Genomic DNA, 21,914 nt, shown 5'->3' on the forward strand with positions numbered 1-21,914 from the left:
GCGGCTTTAAATAGGACGGCTTTAAGACCCATCAGAAACCTCCGCAAACCGGTTGATTCAGCAGTAAACTGAATCACCGAGCAAGAGAATACGATAATTTATGCTTAGCAATCATTTATCCTGCATGTCAATATTACATAATAATAAGGTTTATAAAACACCCGACAGTTTAGCACGTACGCACTGACTCTTTGAATCAGGTGATTCACAGATCGATTCTTCCACTCAAATGATCATCGGTTGTTTACTTCATTATAACAGTATCTAGATCAGATAACAACGTGTCTTTAGACCAACCGCGTGTAACCGCTTCCAAAAATAACATATTCAATATATTAATATCTTTGATTGATTGTTATTGTAGTCACAAGTAGTTTCGTTTGTACGTCATTTATCGTTCGGGCCTGTATTGAATGGATTTCAGTTGGTTAGCTATCAGCTAGCGCTAACATCCAGCGCTCCTCAGATTCACCCGAACAAAACAACAGTTAAAAAACAAACAAACCCGAAACATGTCGTGTACATGTGTTTCAGCGGCTAGAAATATCTTAAATTCAGCTCATAAAGGTAAGAAAAGAGTTATGTTTGTGTTTTTTATATTATATCTACGTGTGTTTGTTACTTAGGCTAGTTGGATTGCTTAGCACTGTTACTGCTAGGTGGCTAACATGCGAGTGACCTATAACAACAACAATAATAATACATATTTATAGAGTACATTTAAAATAAGAACCAGTTTTAAAAAGTGAATATATGGTACAAAATATTAGACAGTTGACAGTCAAGAATTGATGCAAAAAATATGAAGCAATATTGTGAAGAGTGGACTCTGTTTAATGTGTGATGCAATAGTGTACAGTAAATATTGTAACCAAATATTTATTAAAATGTACATACACAACTTAACATACATTTATCACCAGTAATTTATGATCTAATTTATGGCTTGTCCTAAAGTCATTAATATACAAAATCTCTATCAATACCTTAATATTTGACTTTATTTATAAAAAGTGTATTTCCAAATACCAACACTTAAACACATTTTCCTATTATACAAACTCTGTTCTAACAAAGTGTAATTTTTGGCATTTATTCAATTCCTATTTTTTGTGCTTATGACAGGAATATCAGGATCCAGAGTCCAGTTACTGTCACTGAGCCGGCCGGCAGCTCACGAGGTTCGAGTGTCACGTCGTATCCCTATCAGGTCCTTCTCGGAGACAGCCGTGTATTACGCTTCGAAAGATGGGATAAAAGATGGAGATGGTGGGAAGGTAATACTAATCAACTTTGTGTTGTCTGTCAACAAGGCACCGTGAGAAATGATTAACCCGGCCACAATGGACATTCATTACCTTGTTTTCCTTGTCAGAAATCTGTTGGTGACGGAAGTGGAAAAAGAACCAATTCGAATAACTCGGGCAAAGGAGGAAGTCAGCTGCGATGCCCCAAATGTGGAGATCCTTGCACACACGTTGAAACATTTGTTTGTGAGTACTTCATTTTTACGGTTATCCGTGTAAATGTTTATCTGCTGTGTGCGAGGAGATTACGGTTTTTACTGACCTTTCCAAATAGTTGTGGTTTCATCTGTCCTTGAGCATGTGTAACTAGGGCAGAGTGTACACGGGACTAACTGTTCAGTGCTAAATATAAATCATGTAGTTGTTGCTTTTCTAGTGGTGCCTGAAGTAGCGAAGTGGTTTTTTAAAAGTAAATGTTTAGAGTAAAACATTTTCAGATATAACAGACCAGTGGTCACCAACATGGTTGCCCGCACGGAGTCTGAGAGTTGCCCAAATGCTCGCCAAAGCACATTCTAAAATAGCCTCAATTTTAATATTTATTTATTACATAATTTTTATTTTAGCTTAGCTTCTTTTGTGTATATTGAAATTTTAAACAATCATAAAACACATCAACAAGTAAAATAAAATCAACAAATAAAACAAAAAAGGTCTTGCTTACAAAAAGGTCAGAGACCCTTGTTATTGACCTAATTGTTTAGGCAAGTTATTTATGCATCTTTTAATATAGCCGTTAAGTGAAGACATTGCAGTTTCAAGTTACGTGCAAATTCAATTCAATTGTATTTATATAGCGCTTTTCACAATTGGTAATTGTTTCAAATCAGCTTTACATTAAAAGAAGCAGGGGAAACACAGAAAATTTTAATATATGCTCGGTTCCAGACAGGCTAGCTATTGCGGCATTAGTATATTACCCAGACGAGTTATGTGAATCCTTTGTTAAAGAAAAAAGTCATATGAAGCAAATGTCATATTTACCTGTGGGAAACAGTAGCTGGGTTTTCATCCAAACGTGAAACAAATCTTTTCAAAATTCACAAAAAAAAAAAATTTGTTTCCATCTTCCATTATTTGCATTTACTCTTTTTCGCACAAGTCAAAAACCACCTAAAGCGAACGTAAAAACTTTTTTGCGAATTAAGTGAATGCTATTCTCGTTTCTGATGCGATACTTTAAAATGCACATAAATTCAGGGTGATGGAAACCCAATCTGTATCTTTATTGATACCCTATGTGAAATTGAAAGGGATGTGTCAATAGTAGTTGACTGATATGGCCGTGACCGATATTGAGAAAGCAATGAGGCTGATATGACAAAAAATTAATTAGCAGTAAATTAGAATTTTTTTTTTACAAGACATATCCCCTGTACTGCGGAGTTGACACTTCATGGTATTGTTTGAATAAGACTTTTCTTTTGCTTTGTGTAACACAACATAAAATTACGTTAATAATAAGTGAATAATAATAGGTAATTTTACTGTCTATCAGACTTTGGCTTTACATTTGACTGATTTTTCATTAAGCTGGAAATACAGTTTTTACGCATGGGTGAGGGCCCGCATTCAAATTTCATCATCAGAATAGTACATGTATGTGCACTGCTGTACATGTAATCGCACGTACATCGTACGTGTAGGTCGCGCATGCGCGTATATGAGAATGTAGTGTGCTGCCCAGTAGACGTATTGCATTTTGTCGCAATGCACATGCATCGAAGTCTGTGTATACGTATAAACTATGCTTTGCAAGGCTGTGCGTTTGACTGTGCGCATGCATTCGCCTAAATGTATAAACTATACTCTGGGCTTTAGGAACAACAAATTTAAGGAACAGAAAGATTTATTGGCTGATAATAAAAAATGGCAAATATCGGTCACTGCAATATATGGGTCTATCACTAGTCAACATTTAAGATGGTAGAAGGCAATTCTGCCGTAATTTGGTGTAAACGATTTTGCAAAGTAATTTAATATGGCAGTGTTGTATTTGAATAATTTCGTGTTGAACTGAAAGTGACAGAGAGCTTATAGTTACATGATAATGACTCATGATCCTTCATTGCTATGTCATTTGCACTAGTCGTGTAAACGGGGATGCATGTGCTATGTTTATTTATTTATAGCTATTCAGATCATCCATTCAATATTTTTACATAACATATTTTCACATGAATTCATGCAGAAACAATATATCGCTAGGTGCGCTTGAAGGCAGGACCAGGCAGGATTTTGTTTCATTATATAAAAACCGTTGGCTCTGTATAAGATGTTAATTCTCTTTGGCAGCATCAACCCGCTTTGTGAAATGTGAAAAATGTCACCACTTTTTTGTGGTGCTTTCTGAAACCGACACCAAGAAGAGCTTGAGTAAAGACCCGGAGTCGGCGGCGGAGGCCGTCAAGTTGGCTTTCCAGCAGAAACCCCCTCCACCACCTAAAAAGGTACGAGTTCAATAAACTTTGAGGTTTTACAGTATGACCTCTGGTCATGGTTACCATGTGACCTCTGTTTTTGTTTTTCTGCAGATCTATGCTTATCTTGATAAGTATGTTGTGGGTCAGGATCATGCTAAGAAGGTTCTTTCAGTGGCCGTGTACAACCATTACAAACGCATCTACAACAACATGCCGGCAGGCACCAGAACCCAGCAGATGGAGGTGGAAAAACAGGCCTCTCTTACCCCTCGAGGTTTGTACTGCTGAATAAAAAAACGCCTGCAAAGCACATATTCAGTTTGTATATTAGTTTTACGCTGGATATATATTCACTTTGGTATCCTCAGAAAGGTTTCACTGTATAAGTGGGAAACAGAGAAAAATTTCGTGGCTTTTGGTGCGTTTAAGATTAGTGCGTCTGACATGGTGTTTTGTAAATGAGCATTTTTACCATACTCTTAAAGGTGCAATTTGTAAGATTTTTGCAGTAAAATATCTAAAAAACCACTAGGCCAGTGTTAAATATTTTGTCCAACTGATTACTATCAATATCTGTAATGTTTTCAACTACTTGTAAATCGTGAGAAAATTGCCATTCAAAACATTAACACGGGGCAGTGCAGTCTCCTGTCAATGACGTTAATATCCACGTGACCCTTTGTTACCACCTTTACTGACGTAAAAAGCACATGACAACAGTGTCGTGTACAAATGCGAAAGTATGCGTTAGCGCCGGTCGGGCTGCACGCTTGTTTATGGACTAAGATTACTCTTTACCGTCTGCCGCTGGTTGTGTCAGCAAAGACAGCTCCTGTAAGCGTACGGGCCAACCAAACGACCCAAGAAGAGTTTGGAACAAGACGAGAAAAATAATGAGGATTAATATGGGTGTTGCATTATCTGTATAGAGAGAGCTTCACGACAACATTTAACTAGACAGAGATGCTGATCTTGCTTGTGTTTAACGCGACGGGTGAGTTGTTTTGATTCGTAACTCTTTAAAAATCGTATGCTATTATATTGATCAAAAGATTAGTGTGTAGACTGTAATCAGTGCGTTTTCCCGCGGACAATATAATGCACATCAAGTATTGTACAGCAATAAGACACTTACTAATAGAGTAGAGTTTGGTACTGTACAGTCTATCATAATTTTACATCATAAAGACATCAATAAGATTTGTACTGTCAATACATTATGTGAAAAATCATTTTAGATTGTAAGTTTGAACACTTAACTCTGTGCTGTGTTAACACACGAATTTTGACTCATACTGTAACATCTATGACTAACAATTTCGTTTTAAACATCAAATATAACATTTTATATTGAAATAAAATGATGTCATCAAACGCAACGTTTATAAGACTTAATTACCTTATCCGTTAACGTGATTTCTCGTTCGCGTCTGATTAATGGCCATCAGCGGTTGAGTTAAAGACTACAAATCCCATAATTCCATGCTGCTTCAGAGCATCATTAATCAACGTAATTTATTGATATTGCCGTTTTGGCGCCATCTAGTGGCGAATTTTACGTATTCCATCTTTAAAGCCACGATTTACAAGATTTTTGTAATAAAATATCCAAAAACAACTTGCACAGTGTGATATATACTTAATGCAGTTGTGTACTTACATTATCCCAAAACTTCCCAAGGATTTTCACTCTCTTTTATAACGTCATTATGCTACGTTCAGACCAGCCGCGGTAGAGGCGTCAAGCGAGAGTGATTTCAATGTTAAGTCAATGTAAAGATGCGCTGACATTAGGGCTGCACGATAAATCGCATGTGTTTGTCACGCGCATCACGTCAATAATGCCGGTTCCTTGATTAGTATTAAATTGCCATCAGCTGTTTTCAGATGGAGCAGCTTTAACTGCACAGAGCCGTAGTTCCCTGACAATCAGGGCAATTTCGCATTAATTATCGCGGACGTATCGCCTGCGATATGTATGCGATATGGCCCAAATTGTCAGGGAACTACGGCTCTGTGCAGTTAATGTCGCGCCATCTGAAAACAGCTGATGGCGATTTAATACTAATCAAGGAACCGGCATTACTGACGTGATGCGCGTGGTATTGCATGCGATTTATCGTGCAGCCCTAGCTGACATGCGTCTGGAGGTCTCGCGGCGTGAATGAGGCATTTAGCAAAGTAGACGCGATTCTGCCTCATTCATGTGTTTAGCATGAATTGAGCGTTGCTGCGGGAAACCCGCGAGTTAAACAATTTGAACTTTGGCAGAAAAACGCGCATTAACCAATCAAGAGCTTGCTCTAGTAGTGACGTAATTACAGGAAGTGAGCGGAGTCACAGAAGCCCCTCCCATGACGGGAATTTCCGTGTGAATGTCTCGATGACTAGAATTTCACACGCGAATGAAGCGAGCAAATTTAAAATGTTCAAGCGGCAAACTAGACGCGGTATACGCGAATTTGACGCCTCAAACGCGGCTGGTGTGAACCCACGGTTGAGCTTCGCCTTTAACACTGTGCGTTCACACCAGCCGTGGTAGAGGCGGCAAAAACGTGCTATTCGTGCGTAGTTGGACGTTTGAACATTTTGAGTTTACTCGCTTCATTCGCTCGTGAAATTCTAGTCATTCAAAACATTCACGCAGAAATTCGCGTGATGTGAGGGGCTTTTGCGGATCCGCTCGCTCCCTGTAATCATGTCACTAGGTGCTAGAGCAAGCTCTTGATTGGTTAACGTGATGCGAATATCCGCCAATGTTCAGATTTTTCAACTTGCGCATTTCCCATTCGTTTAACATGTAAATTGACTGAACAAGTAAATCACTCATGCTTGCTGCCTCTTCCGCATCTGGTGTGAATGCCACATTATTGTGGTGTTGTGTAATAGCGACCTCTAGCGGTAAAAATCTACAGATTGTTGCTTTTGTGGTTTCTGCCAACAAACCTGTATTTCTAAATGACCTGAGGCCAGGATTAAGCGGATTTGAAACAAAACTATTCGATGAATGTAATACATGCCGAGGGCATTAACTTAATATCATCTCATGTTTGAGGATTCCCTAAGTTCCCACCACACATCTAGCGTGTTTCGCTATAAAGTTCGTGTGGTGTACACTATAAAGTTCCTATATTTGTACTTGTTATTCCTAGTTGGAAGCAGCTAAAAAATTTTTTTCAGAATCCAATATAACTCATTTGTGTGCTGTTTTCATCTTCCTAATATAGAGATGAATGTCCATTATAATCTATACATTAACATTTTAATATGATGATGTCTGTTTGCAAGTTCTCATTTGTTGTGATTTGGCATTTGTGCAATAAACAAGCTTGGTAATAAAGGTTTACATTACCCTTACCCTTTATATGCATAAAAACTATACTTCTAGCTTTAGGAACAAGTTTTTTTTTTGTATTGTGAAGTTAGTAGTGATATCTTCATAATTGTCCTCCTTTCTCTATAGAGCTAGAGCTCAGACGACGAGAGGACGAATACAGGTTTACAAGTAAGTGTCTGTTTTCCTTGTACATGCGTTCATTTAGACTAGTGGCATCGTTTAAACTTTATATAGATTCAAATGCATGTAATAGTATGTATACCGGCATGTCTTCCCAGCATCCTAGTAACCCAGTTTGACTGCTGGTTTGTTCATCCAGGCTGTTGTTTGCTTTTGTTATGTTTAGGATATGCCTTTCAATCCTTAAACACAGCAGCTGTGCATACTAAATACGCTGACCCCAGCAGTTAACAGTGTGTACAATATTACTAGTGAGATATATTACATATTTTTATAGTTATATGCTGTCGTATACATCACTCTTGTTGCTGTATGAATTATAGAGTTGATCATTTATGATTTACTGTACCTAGCAACACGTTACTGGTTCAATAAAAGTTAACCTTAACATATTGTCAGTTACATAAGGAAAGATTGTAAAATCAAACAAAAGTTGTTTTTCAACAGCGATTCACGTACAGTGCAAGTCTATCAGAAGGATATAAACAGTAAAATTATATTATATGCTAATTAACATATGGGTTATCATGACAAGTGTGATAAAAACGTTCATTTTATCTATGCACTGTTAAATCCAAAAACGTGTACACAGACAAACCTCCATTTACGTTGATAACAACCAAAAAAATTATGCAGTTTCAGCAGAAGTGCCATTTTTTCATTTTCAAGTCAAAGTTATTGTCTTTAACATGTCGCTGATGTTAACAACTTTGTTTTGCACCCAGATAATGTATGTGTTTAATTTGTCTAGAGCTTCTCCAGATCGCTGGGATCAGTCCTCATGGAAACGCTTTGGGTGCCTCCATGCAACAGCAGTTAAACCAGCAGACACCTCAAGAAAAGCGAGGAGGAGAAGTGCTGGACTCCACACACACTGACATCAAACTAGAAAAGAGTAACATTGTGCTACTGGGTCCCACCGGCTCCGGGAAAACCCTTTTCGTGTTGTGTAACTGGTTTATGAACAGTGATTTCTATGCTGATTGCAGAGAATTGATGTTAAGTGAAAGCAATATCAACTTAACCAGAATATAATTTAAAAATGTATAATTGGCTGAGGATTGTGAAGAAAACGCAAACTTAACTGAGTTGTGTTACAGGGAAAACCCTTTTGGCCCAAACGCTGGCCAAATGCCTGGACGTTCCCTTTGCCATCTGTGACTGTACCACTCTTACCCAGGCGGGATATGTGGGAGAGGACATCGAGTCAGTCATCGCAAAACTTTTACAGGACGCCAACTATGTCGTTGAGAAAGCTCAGCAAGGTAACGCCTATAATATATTTCAGACTAGTTTGCCCAGAAATTCTATTGTACAGATCTATGGTTTAATACAAATGTTTAAAAAGATGGGAAATTCTTTCAGGCATTGTGTTTTTGGATGAAGTGGACAAGATTGGCAGTGTTCCTGGCATCCATCAGTTGAGGGATGTGGGAGGAGAAGGAGTGCAGCAGGTCTGTGATTAAATATGAATCAAATCATAACACAACTCGGATACGTTTGCATCCACATTGTATATAATTCCTTATTGTTTTTCAAAACTGATCTTTTGGACTAAGAATAAAAAATATAAAACTTTTACTTTTGTTCTTTTATCTTATTATATGTGCCATGAAATTGTCAAATTTTAGTCCAATGTTTACAATTTTGAGTCTCATCTCCAGCATTTCAGTGCCCAGGAAACCTTACCAAATAACTTGACTTGAGGCTTTATGCATTTTGTAAAATCTAATGTGCCAAAACAAATTTAAGTCTGGTTTCATTTAAATCAGAAATCTGATTGTGAGAAAAAACACTTTTTTTATCTTCTGTAGGGTTTGCTCAAACTCCTAGAAGGAACCATTGTTAATGTTCCTGAGAAAAACACAAGGAAGCTGAGAGGAGAAACTGTGCAAGTCGATACCACCAACATCCTGTTTGTAGCATCTGGGGCATTTAATGGGCTTGACCGAATCATCAGCAGAAGAAAGAATGAGAAGGTGTGTTATAAAAACTAACATTAACACATGACAAAGAGGTTTCATTCACATTAGAACAAAATAAATATTAATCATTGTCAACTTAGAAGTTATAGAGCAGAACAGAATTTTAAAGGGCGTTTCACACGGTACGTGGCAACTGGGAGTGTTTAGTTCTTTTTCAGTAGGTGACGTGCGGAAAGCGGCAAAACAATGGCGTGCCTTGCTCGCGCACCCAAAATCCTGTCCCTTCTCCGGACATGACACTTCATGGCAAGCGTCGTTGAAGATAAACGTATTTGCACTAAATGCTTCACAAAATGCTTTCAATACATGAGAAAAGCTGTAGCCGCGCGCCGATTTTTCTGCTTGCCGCGTACCGTGTGAAACGGCCTTAAGGCTGCCTTGAAAGTCAGTGTCGTTTTCTGATTGGCAGTACCTTAAACTGGCTTTTATCTTATCAATCAGACCACTTTGTGTTCAGAATGAGTTGTCCAATCTAGAGCTGGTAAAGTATGGTGTTCCGCAAGTATCAATGTTGGGCCCTTTGTTGTTTTGTACATTCTTCCTTTAGGTTATTACATTGCATTAGTTTTCACTGTTATATACACAACACAGCTGTATGTGCCCTCCAGACCACATTTCAGAAACTTTCTCAAGAGTTAGGAAATGTTTAAGGATATTGAAAAGTAATGAGCCGGGAAAGTTCCATTGTATGTACTTACAAATTCAGTGCCTAAGAATATATATATGACACTTTATATTCCACGTGTAGTACCTTGGATTCGGAACGCCATCTAACATGGGAAAAGGCAGAAGGGCAGCAGCAGCGGCCGACCTTGCCAACAGCACAGGTGGTGAGGTGGATGCTGTGGCCGAGATCGAGGAGAAGGACAGGCTTCTGAAACATGTGGAGGCTAGAGACCTCATTGAGTTTGGCATGATCCCAGAGTTTGTTGGACGTCTTCCCGTTGTCGTTCCACTGCACAGTCTGGATGAGGAGACGCTCGTCCGAATCCTCACGGAGCCCCGCAATGCTGTCGTGCCTCAGTATCAGGCTCTCTTCAGCATGGACAAGGTTTGTACCAAATATTCGAACGCATTTATCTATTTTTAAATAAAATCGACCCTTAAATGTTCAAAGACATCTTTTGGAAATCACTGAACTATTTCTGTACTATTTCCCTATCATTATTTATTAATATAGGCAGATATTTATTGTGCTTTCAATGAAGACGTAATAAAAATATAGCGCAAATACAGACTGAATCTTTAAATGTTTCTAAATACACTATGCATCTTTGCTGTAGTGTGATCTGAATGTGACGCCTGAAGCCCTGAGAGCCATCGCCAAATTGGCTTTGGAACGTAAAACCGGTGCCCGTGGACTTAGATCCATAATGGAAAAACTGCTGTTTGCTTTCAAGTTTTTTTGTTGTTCCGAGGCACAAGCCTTTGTATTATAAGTAAATATATTGTGGGATAATAATCATTGTATTTTTTAATCATTTTATTGCATTCAATTATTAAAGCAATAATGTAATATAATACTTATCAAATAGGAAAAACTGCTGCTAGATCCAATGTTTGAAGTACCACATTCTGATATTGTGGCTGTGGAGTTGACCCAGGATGTGGTTAAGGGAAAAGCACAACCGCAATACATAAGGTGAGAGGACACATGATAAGGTTCTTGTATAACTGTATAATACATTTAAGGACTATTTTATGTCCTGCTTTTAGTCAAATCTTTTGTGGCTGTTTAGTTCCTAAGGATCTTTTTTAAAGTCAAATTAATGGGTTAATCCTGGGTTAATGCTTTTCCATGTTGCGCACTGTTCATTTACTCTGGGTTATTATTAATACTGGGAATTTAGGTTTCATAATCTTAACACTGCATATTTGTAAACCCAGGGTTTGCATATTGATAAGGGCAATAACATTGCAATGGGCATGCAACTTGTTTTTATAGTTACTTTTTAAATTTTTTTTATTGTTGTTATATTGTTTTATTATTTGTTATATTATTTTCACATTCTCTATTAAAAAATCTTTAAAATGATGAATGATTTGTTTAAATCTGACAGAAAATGACATAGCTACACCTGTCTGATGTAAATTTTGAGAAAAATCTAGTTAAACTAAGAGTGATTAAGATCGTATTCGTGTCTTATCTCATTTAATAACTCCTGTAACATCAAGCAGGCCCACAGTTTATTTTCTCATTTCTGCATGTTTTAAAACCGAAACCAAAATCTCAGACGCACAAGTGCTTTTCACGCATCCTTTGTATTCATAACACCTCTCAAAAAACCTACAAAGAAAGATAATTTTAGATATGTAATTATTATTTGTTGCATTGGGATCACTAGACGGAGTCTGAAAGTACTTATTTTTAATAAAAACACTCTTTGAATTTTACCAAAATCAACATTCTTTTGCCTGTAGTTCTATATTAGGGGCCAATCACACCAAGTGCGTTTATGGCAGTTGCAGGCGCCTTTTTTGAATAATTTTCTATGGGCAGGGAGCGTTTGCGCGCTGTTTATGCGCGCCGAACGGCTTGTGGTTTTTGCCGCCGGCCGCAGCACACGCTTTTAAAGGAACGTTGAGAGCAGAAAAGCACCCGACGTCATTCGCGTCTTTCCATTGACCAATCGAATAAGGGGAGAGGCGGGCCTTACGTTGTGGTGACGGATGTTTACAGTTGTTTAGATCAACCGGACTCAACTCACTCATTCTCTCCTGCGTGTTTGTGCACCTCTCACCCTCAAATAAGGTCAGAGCAAGCGCCCACTTTTAAAGTTTCTGCTAATGTGACAGTTAACAGCAAAAGAGCGCTCACGCTTCAATATTTGATTGACAAGACAGCTGACTCGCACGTTGCCTAGCAATATAAAAAGCCGGGTTGCACTGCTATTTTTTAGAAAAAGGCAGTGTGTCACCCCTTGCATTTCCAAGCGTTTGGTGTGATTAGCCCCTTAGACTGTATGCATTCTGACTCATTAAGGGGGCGTGTACACCAAAGTGTTAAAACGCGACTGAATACAGCGCGGATGTCGACTTTGGGCTCTTTTTTTAGCTAATGCTGCGTTTACACCATCCGCGTTTAAGGCGTTAAAAACGCGTTTATCGCGCCTAGTTTGCCGCTTGAACAGTTTGAATGCATTTGCGCATCTAGAGCGAAGTAGACGCATGGAAAAAGCAAGCATTTGACGCCTGTTGTCTGTTTGCAAGATGGCTGATGTTGATTGCGCATTTATTGAGAGAGTTACCGATTTGTATTTGGTCAACTTTTACTTTTGTTTTAGGTTTAAAAAACGGCAGGGAATGCCGCGGGTCGATAAACGTCATGTGACTCAAAAGTAAAAGGAGTATTTACAACTTACTAGCTTGCCCAATGTCCTCACTGACACTCTTCCAAGCGAGGTCCTTTTTATTCCTGTCGCTATAGAAATAAGAGCATATCGTATATCTCCGGGTGACTGCTCACGGACAATATCAAGCGTTCCTTCATGTTGAATGAGTGACTCCGGGCGGGGCTGCCGCCGCAGCAGCAAGCAGGCTCCTGATATGTTAACGCGGCACAAAAATCCGCCAAAGTTCAAAATTTTCAACTCGGGCGTCAAACGCAAAATGCACAAAAAGCACCATTCGGGCGTACTGCGCCAGATGCTCAATTCGCGCCGCGCTAAACGCCTCATTCGGGCCGCGCTAAACGCCTCATTCGCGCCGCGCTAAACGCCTCATTCGCGCCGCGCTAAACGTTTCACCCAAAGTTGAACATTTTTCAACTCTGCATAGAAAAAACGGCTCCATTGGAAACAATTGAAAACATACGCTGGCGTAAACGCACCATTAGACAGCACGAGTCACGTTTATGTTTTCTATCCACAAATGTTACATAAACAAGTAAAAATAAATCTGTGGACTCCGGTTAAGGGCTTGTACATACGTAATTGATTTTTTTTCCTTAACTTTTTGGTTTTCCCTCCTTTCAGAGCTGCAGCTAAAGAGTCCTCCGAGGAGGAGTATGATTCTGGGATTGAAGAGGAAAACTGGCCAAGACAAGTCGATGCAGCTAAAAACTAAAGTCACCGATCATTTAGCCAGCTCATCTTCTTCTAAGGGTCCATTTCCAAGTCGAGTTACTCACTGTACGCCTGTGATGATTTGTTAGTCACTTTGGAAAATTGTAATCCTTAACACCCACTTCTACCTTCATAGTAATGAATTATGGCTTAGTGTTTGAAAGCAAGCGAATGCCCCTGACACCATGCCTCTTCGAGAGAGCTAATCCTCGTGAAATGTAAAAAAAAACATTTTATTTTATTCTTAATAACTTGATGATGCAAGTGATTTTTATGAACTGTTTGATTGTTTTGACAACAGAGATGAAAGCTAAGGAGGGCTCATTAACGTACAGTAATATATTTTGACTTCAGATACTTTATGTCACACTTTGCCCTGCTTGGAGTAGAATTACACATTTGGTCATGCACTGGTTATACTCGGCAGACAGTACTATTAATAGATGTCCTAACTAAGGTTCATCTCTATGAACCTAATCAATCACTCAATGACTGCATAAAATGTTTTCCAATACTAAACATTTTTTGTAGTTGAACCACAATTACAACTAAATCATCTCATTCTGCAGTATTGTTGCTTATAAGGTCTATTAAATTAAATTAGGGTTCATGTGAGTGAATTTACATAAATTTGGCAATTTTTTTTCTTTGTTGTTTAGATTGAAGCAAGGTTTTTTTCATGTCCGGTTACGCTATTAAACTCAAGCTGCTATTGTGTTTAGGTTAAAAAAAATCAGTAAATGGGTTTAGAGGATATTTCATGGACATGTCTGTTATAATCTGATGTCGGATCGTTGTGTCATAATTTCCCTTATTCACAAAACAGCCGAACAGTGGATTGATCTGTATAGGCCAATCACAAAAGTGTAAAACAAGCGACTTCACTTGGAAACAGGTTCAGTGACAGTGCAGTGGCTTTCTCTACACAGTAAGCTATTTACCAATTCTCCTGGGTAATTCATGAACAACATCTCACCATGGAAATATGAATAATGTTCTCTTCTACTTAAATTGTAATAAAAGTGTGTATTTTTTATTGTTTGTTAGAGGGTATATTAAACTCAAATTAAGTACAAAGTGGGATAAGTTCACTTTTGTATGGAATAAATTGAAAATAATGTGTCTGTGTGGTTAAAACCCTTTAACTGTCACTGTCCCACAGGTGGGACGTTTGACATTACATATTTAAATTTTTTTTGTCTTTTCGTATTAAAGGAACAGTATGTAGGATTGTGGCCAAAACTGGTACTGCAATAACAAAACTTGTGGCTAACCAGTCTCTCCAGAAAAATTGCATAATCAGCCAAAGTCCGCATATTTATGCGGGGCTACATTTTTTCCAAATACGACGCACATTCGCCGTATTAATTACATATTTCCGCGCACAAAATATGCGGGGCTTGCATGATTTCATAATCTCCGCATTTTCGTAGCAAAAAGTCACATATATATTAGCAGAAAGTTGAAAAATGTTGCATTTACTTCCTAAAAGCGCAGCTGTGTCCTCTATTGCCATGGGAACGTTATGAAGTGACGTGATTGTGACGTGAACATCATTGCAGCTTTTGCAAGTTTATGCAGTTTATGCAAGTTTCGCAATTTTCGCAAATTCCCACAATTCCATCGCATAAATTGCATAAATATCCCGCATATTCCATCGCATTTTTAAGAAAATGTGCCGCAAAATCGAGGATTTTTGCCCGCAACAATCACAAAAAAACTCACAAAAAAAGGATTGGCTAACACTGGTTCTGCAATCACACAACTGGTGACCAATACACAACATGACAACATAAACATCAGTTGAGGGCTGCAACTCCACTTTTTAAATGACAATATCCTGTCCGGACCACTATTGTCAGTGATATAAGTATTTGAAATGAAAATGATTTCTTAATGTCTAGTGACACATCAGGGCCATTTTATGATTAATTGATATAAATTTCTTACGTACTGTTTCTTAGTAATTTCTAAAATGTCACCGGCCAACAGATGGGCCTAAGGCGTTATTACATATTTATTTGTAAATATTCTATAAACCTGAAATAATCTTGACAAACTATATATTGTTGGAAAGCTCTAGGAATGCAGTTTTCATGTCATTTTTTTAAAATGTCACTGACCCCGTAGGAATACATATGAATGATTATATGTTTATAACACTTAATTTATAACACAATTTCCCTATAAATCTGGAATAATCTTGACAAACTATATCATTGGAAAGCTCTAAGGATGTAATTTTCATATTTCAAAACATCTTTGCAATAATAATAATGCACTGACAGTAATTTATTAATTTGTGACAAGATTATGCAGCTAACTGTTGACACCTAGTGGCCTTTGTTGGTAAAACCACTAAAAGTGTGATAGAAACCACATTTTTTTCTGATTTAAACTTGAAATTTTGGTTTAGTTGAGACTAAACTTGTGGCTGTATTTATTTATTTAATTTCTGGTGTAAACCGTTTTCATTTTTATGTTTTTAAATATAAAATACCTTATTGCATTATTTATTAAAATAGATTTAAACTGTTATAATTATTTTCAGTGTTGGGGGTAACACATTACAAGTAAAGTGCATTACGTAATAATATTACTTTTCTGAAGTAACGAGTAAAGTAACACATTACTTTTTAAATGTACACATAAAAATTGTAGTTACTTTTTCAAAAAAGTAATGCAAGTTACTTTTTTTAGTTTAATTCATTCAATAAAAAAGATGTACTGAATTAAACTAAACGTAGTCACATTATGCACTCTATGCCTACACTCCTGTGTGGGAACAGCCAGAAACTGTGATAGCAGGTCAGAGTTTGACATTTTTGTGATGAAATATGCAATTTCTGTATGCAGAACTTTTCGGTTATAAAAACACCTGCAAGATCTGAAAGAGATCAAGCCTCAACCAAGAAAAAGTAACGCAAAAGTAACATAAGCACTACTTTCCATAAAAAGTAACTAAGTAACGCAATTAGTTACTTTTTTGGGAGTAACTTAATATTGTAATGCATTACGTTTAAAAGTAACCTTCCCCAACACTGATTATTTTTTAATTAATATTCACAACTCGTGAAAAAACCTTAAGGTGTCTTTTTAAAAAAGAGATGGGGATTTTGCTTTAGACCAAAGAATGCCAGAGTTATATTTATTTAAAAGTGGTGCATATCACAATTTAACTCTTTAATTTGGCAGTTAAATGAACAAAATTAGATTATCTAGCTAAGAATATAATAATCATTTTATCAGATAAATATTATTAGGTGAAATTGAGCAGAAAATCACCAAATCATAGATGATAGTTTCATTACAAATTAGGTGATATATTAAACAAAAACGACGTATAAAACGTAATAACCAAATAACGTTATATCATAAAATAGAGTATTGCTCAAAATACATTAAAATTTGAGAATAATGCTTTGAATAAACTGATTTATACAGCGAGGGACACAAAGGCTGAATTAAATAAATATATAAATCCATTATTTTACACACGCGCGCAGACCGACTCTGAGGCTATGACATGAGAGTATCGCGAGAGTGATTTAATAGCTGAGCTTTTGACGTGATCTCGCGGTACCGTGATGTCATCTTTCTGCCAATCGCAGGGCTTCATTTCCTTCAAGTCAAACACATCTCCTTTTTATAAAATATTCTTTTGTAATTTAACACAACATTAATGTCGTATTCAAACATATGTTCCATTACCTCCTCTAACTTTTAATTAAAATTTGAAGACTCGTAATGATTTGTAACGGTTTTATTTTGAAGGCGTACTAGAAGCGTTTCCCTCACAACTTCCGCTTTCGAGAAGCAGCCTGTAAGCGCGTTACAGCTGACTGCTTTAGCGTCATATTTTACGATGAAATGATGGATAACTCTCAACAATACAGTTACACAAATCTTCCGCCGCCTCCCTTTAATAACCCAGCGGGTTTAGACAGCGGAGTTTATACAGGACCACCACCAATACCTCCAGCACCCGGACCTGGAAACACATGGAGCATGTATCAGCACCCACCACCACCGACGACAGCACAGCATCAGTGGCCACCTTTCCCAACCGTGAACCCTGGTGCACCGTATCCAGCCTTTGACCCCAGCAGACCACCTCCAACCCTTGAACCACCCCAATACAATGACAAACAACAGTGGACTCAAAACCAGTGGACTCCCCCAAACTCCCATTTCAGGGGACACTTCCCACCAAACCAACATTCAGCTCCAACATCATATCAGTCCAGCTTTAGGCCAGACGCCTCCAGCAACCAGAACTACCCAATCGCTAACAGACCGTGGCCAGATGACTACCAGGACCAAGCCAAGAGCATCTCAGCATCAGATGAAGAATCAAGGCAGCGGTTGAGAGATGAGCAGTGGCTTCAGAGTTTCCTGCTTCAGAGAGGAAAACATCAACCACTCGAGCCTCCAAAGCCTAAACTTTCAATTTCTCAGTTTAAAAAGAAGCTATATGGGACCGTTCACATGGTGTCTGAGTTAAATGCAGTGTGTCAGATGTTGAAGGAGAACTTGGAGAACGAAAGTGTTTGGACTGAAATGCTCTCGAGAGCCACAGAGTTGAAGAACATCATACAGGAGAGTATGACAGACCTGAAGGACCCTGAGCTTTTCTGCAGCATCCAGAGGAAACTGCTGCTGATCAGTAAGAAAAGAGCAAGAGTAAGGAGAAGAAAGATGGAGGAAAGAGAGGAGAAGCAAGAACAAGAGGCTAGAAGAGCTGAACGGAAGGCGGAGGTGGATAAATGGCAGATTAAACGCCTTCAAGAAGTGGAGGAGAAAAACAGGGTGAGAGCAAGATTTGTAAAGTGTTTCTTCCAACAGGGGGCGCACGAGTATTGAATGCAAATGCACACACACATGGATGTCAATGTGAATGGAATAGTAGATATTATTGATATAAAGCATGCATTTTGTTCTAATGTAGGAGAAAGAGTTGAAGCTGGCGGCTGACGCTGTGCTTTCAGAAGTCAGAAAGAAACAAGCAGATTCCAAGAGAATGCAGGACATACTTAAATCCCTGGAAAAGCTGAGAAAACTTCGGAAAGAGGCTGCCGCCAGAAGAGGTAAAGCATTGATTTAGTGTTGATACAATGCACCACCAGGCATTTAAAGGTGTCATATTAAGAGATTTTTTAAAATGTAAAATATATCTTTGGTGTCCCCAGAGTACATATGTGAAGTTTTAGCTCAAAATACCCAACAGATAATTTATTATAACATGTAAAAATTGCCACTTTGTGGGTGTGTCCTTTAAAATGCAAATTAGCTGATGAAATGCAAATGCGAAAAATCAGGATAATATGGGCGGGGCTAAATCGGTTGCTTGATTACGCACTTGAGCCAATGAGCATGGCCACACCACTAACACAATCGCGACGTAAGCATTCATTTCAATTGTAGCGATATTGGAAAGCCAGACGGCAGATTTCCAGCCAGTGGGCGTGGTTTCAGTGCCCCAGCGTTTGAGAGCAGAGAATCCTGCCTGTTTTTCCAAGATTTTAATAACATATTTTATTTTCTTGGTGTTTTTTTATCATTCACATTTGTCTGGGTGATTATTAACAAATTTTTCTGTGGTGTGACAACGTGAAATAATTTGTTATCTGTTTGGCAACTGTTGCCTGTTTATTACTGCAGTATATATTACTGAAAAATTATTGCTCATTTTACAATGACTTTAAATGCAGCTTATCCAATCAAAATTTGGAGCCAGAACTGCCAGTGTTAAAATGTTAAAATAAACCACATCTGATCACCTTGTCTGGTACATATAGGGGTGGTTTCCCGGAAAGGGATTAGCTTAAGCCAGGACTAGGCCTTATGAAATATTATTATGAAATATAACTAGTTTTAAGTTAGTTTGAGGCAAAACAAAGGGCACTGATGTATTTTAAGATATGTCAGTGCAAGTTGTTTTCAGTTTGGACAGCTCTTACATTTATTTTAGTCTAGGACTTATCTCTGTCCGGGAAACAACCCCGTAATGCAATAGTGACGTGTTAACAGATCAACGTGTCATGAATACATACAACTGAATGATCGTTCTTTCTTTTTTTTTTTCTCAAACAGGCCTGTTCCCAGAAAAGGAGAGTGATGTGACATTTGAGGGTCACCTGGAGCGTCTGAGGAGCTTGATCCAAAAACGCACAGCTGTCTATGCCGTAGAGGAGAAAGCTTTGAGGGTAATGCTAGAGGGCGAGCAGGAGGAAGAGCGGAAACGTGATCGGGAGAAACGTCAGAAAAAAGAAAAGGAGAAGCTGTTGCAGAAGAAGAGAGAGGTCGAGTCGATGCTGTTTGGAGGTAACTAGGGGTTTAAATACAGTACATATACTGACTGTGCGTCTACACCAGACACGGATGAACAATTTGCGTGTAGTTATACGATTGAACATTTGTAATCATTCGCACGCGAAATTCACGTCATTCGTGTGTGAAATTTGCGTCATTCGCGTTTAAAATTTGCGGCATTCGCGTGTGAAATTTGCGGCATTCGCATGTGAAATTTGCTGCATTCGCGTGTGAAATTTGCATCATTCGCGTTTAAAATTTGCGGCATTCGCGTGTGAAATTTGCGGCATTCGCGTGTGAAATTTGCGGCATTCGTGTTTGAAATTCGTGCGTAAATTTTTTTTTGGCATTCGCACGTAAAAAATTTTTTGGCATTCTGCCGTCAAAATGTCTGGCATTCGCGCGTCAAAATGTCTGGCATTCGCGCGTCAAAATGTCTGGCATTCTGGGCATCAGATATTTATTCATTTATCCATTCATTTATTTATTTACCGTACTTTCCGGACTATAAACTACACAGTAGTATTAGCCGCATCATTCAAAAATGCGTTATTAAGATGAAATACATATACAAGTCGCAGTGGACTATACAAGTCGCAGTGGACTATACGTTGAGTTTATTTAGAAAATTATATCACAAAATCCAATCCGAAGAACAGACATTTAATATGGAAAGGCAAGTTATTCTACTAAACAACAGCAGGCTGAGTAGATGTCTGTATGTTAAAGTAATACTATCAGTTATTTAAACGATAAACCATAGCACACAGAACTTACCTGGAAGGTTGAATAGTCTAAATTAACTGAACAAGCCAACTAGCGTGAAGTTCTCATACTTATCATTCCGCATCACTCAATCCCCTGAATTACATAAATACAGAAGCAGCATATGGCGGACTTTTGCGGCTGTATTGAAAAAAGTTAGGAAAAAATCGGCTTATAGACCCGAAAAATACGGTATATATTTAGCTCAAATTGGGTAAAGAGCGTTTTATACAACTTACCAGATTGTCTGACCTCCTCAGTCACTTTTTCCCAAGCAAGATCCTTTTTATTCCTGTTTCTATAAAAGTACAAAGATGTGTCGTACAGCTCTGGGTGTCCACATACAGTGATGTTGATTTTGTCCTCCATTGTTGTTTTGTATTTAAGCCTCAGCTCGCTAAGTCGTAATCACGTCACTACCAGAGCAAGCTCCTGATTGGTTAACGTGGCTCAAATATCCGCAAAAGTTCAAATTTTTGAACTAGCGTGAATTACGTGTTACGTTCAATTCGCGCTGCATCACTTATGCAATTTGCGTCATTAGCCCAAAGGGATGTTTATTGCGTCTTTGCATTGACTTAACATGTAAATCACTTGCGCTTAACGCTTCATTCGCGTCTGGTGTGAATACACCACGAGACAAGACACAAGCCCCATACAATTCCCATACAGGCTTTACACGCAAGGCAAAATGTAGAGTCAGCTGGTCTTTATCACAAACAAACTATAACAGGGATCCTGAATTTATTTATTTTGCCATGTCCTTTGGGTTTCACAGACCCTGAACAGAACTTTAAGAGGGGTTAAAGGGGTTATTGATGGATATAAAAATACAGTTTCTGGTCCAGGCACCACAGGTTGGCAGTATTTGTCATGCATACTCAATGATAAATGAAAGGAGTGTCACAAACAGCACACAAGTTCAAATACAAAAAAAATGTGTAATTGTAAGTCTTTTACAGTATGTTTCTGTCTGTTTCCAAAGCTGAATTACCACCCGATCATCCTCTTCAGCCCTTCCACGATTACTACACACAGGCGGAGCGCTCCCTTCCTGCGCTAATACAAATAAGGTTTGTTTTCTAACCAAAAATAACTTTTGCAAACAACTAAAAATAACTGCGTAAATATCGAATTTTTATGGCCTTTGACAGGAGGGAATGGGATCAGTTCCTGGTTCCCGCAGAACACCCGGACGGTAGCGCTGTTCCTCAGGGATGGGTTCTCCCCGACCAGCCTTCAGATGACATCTGGGCTACGGCTCTGGAGAAATAACACTACTTTAACCAAATGACTATTATTTCATCTAGGAAAATAACTTTTAAATTGGATTTGACTTCTGCACCAGGAGTTTTTAATATATTTGATATAAAGGATGATCAGAAGACCCTCTCACATGTGATCTGCTTAGGATGCTCTCTCCGTTGTTTATAAATAAAATCAGATCGACACATTTATTTTTTTGATGAAATATTTCATATGACAGTTTTCTACTTGACAGAAAAATAATGCCGTTTGTAAATGGGTGTAGGTGCTTTCTT

At 38.2% G+C, this 21,914-nt stretch overlaps 2 protein-coding genes across 2 annotated transcripts; both read left to right on the forward strand.

Moving 5' to 3' along the window:
- The first annotated feature begins 239 nt into the window (after positions 1-239).
- clpxa (caseinolytic mitochondrial matrix peptidase chaperone subunit Xa) lies at positions 240-14,416 on the forward strand. The gene is made up of 14 exons (XM_073859886.1): positions 240-567; positions 1,126-1,277; positions 1,376-1,493; positions 3,603-3,757; positions 3,842-4,004; positions 7,194-7,235; positions 7,999-8,174; positions 8,347-8,512; positions 8,613-8,701; positions 9,062-9,226; positions 9,981-10,283; positions 10,516-10,607; positions 10,767-10,874; positions 13,207-14,416. Exons 1-14 carry the CDS (start codon positions 513-515, stop codon positions 13,295-13,297), a joined length of 1,875 nt encoding a protein of 624 aa, XP_073715987.1. The 5' UTR covers positions 240-512; the 3' UTR covers positions 13,298-14,416.
- A 2,497-nt stretch (positions 14,417-16,913) lies between these two features.
- On the forward strand, positions 16,914-21,830 carry pdcd7 (programmed cell death 7). Its single transcript, XM_055183554.2, has 5 exons — positions 16,914-18,105; positions 18,245-18,383; positions 19,390-19,620; positions 21,359-21,446; positions 21,528-21,830. The coding sequence occupies exons 1-5, from the start codon at positions 17,167-17,169 to the stop codon at positions 21,646-21,648; spliced, it is 1,518 nt and encodes a 505-aa protein (XP_055039529.2). The 5' UTR covers positions 16,914-17,166; the 3' UTR covers positions 21,649-21,830.
- The last annotated feature ends 84 nt before the right edge of the window (positions 21,831-21,914 follow it).

This window comes from Misgurnus anguillicaudatus, chromosome 21 (genome assembly GCF_027580225.2).
Source record: "Misgurnus anguillicaudatus chromosome 21, ASM2758022v2, whole genome shotgun sequence".
In the NCBI taxonomy this organism is placed as follows: Eukaryota; Metazoa; Chordata; class Actinopteri; order Cypriniformes; family Cobitidae; genus Misgurnus; species Misgurnus anguillicaudatus.

Excerpts from the sequence above, each read along its gene's own strand:
- pdcd7 (XM_055183554.2), top strand. The coding sequence starts at position 17,167 with ATGATGGATAACTCTCAACAATACAGTTACACAAATCTTCCGCCGCCT. Across the intron at positions 18,106-18,244 it reads AAGTGGAGGAGAAAAACAGG|GAGAAAGAGTTGAAGCTGGC; the intron begins GTGAGAGCAAGA and ends GTTCTAATGTAG. Across the intron at positions 19,621-21,358 it reads CGAGTCGATGCTGTTTGGAG|CTGAATTACCACCCGATCAT; the intron begins GTAACTAGGGGT and ends CTGTTTCCAAAG.
- clpxa (XM_073859886.1), top strand. The coding sequence starts at position 513 with ATGTCGTGTACATGTGTTTCAGCGGCTAGAAATATCTTAAATTCAGCT. Across the intron at positions 9,227-9,980 it reads GCAGAAGAAAGAATGAGAAG|TACCTTGGATTCGGAACGCC; the intron begins GTGTGTTATAAA and ends TTCCACGTGTAG. Across the intron at positions 10,284-10,515 it reads CTCTCTTCAGCATGGACAAG|TGTGATCTGAATGTGACGCC; the intron begins GTTTGTACCAAA and ends TCTTTGCTGTAG.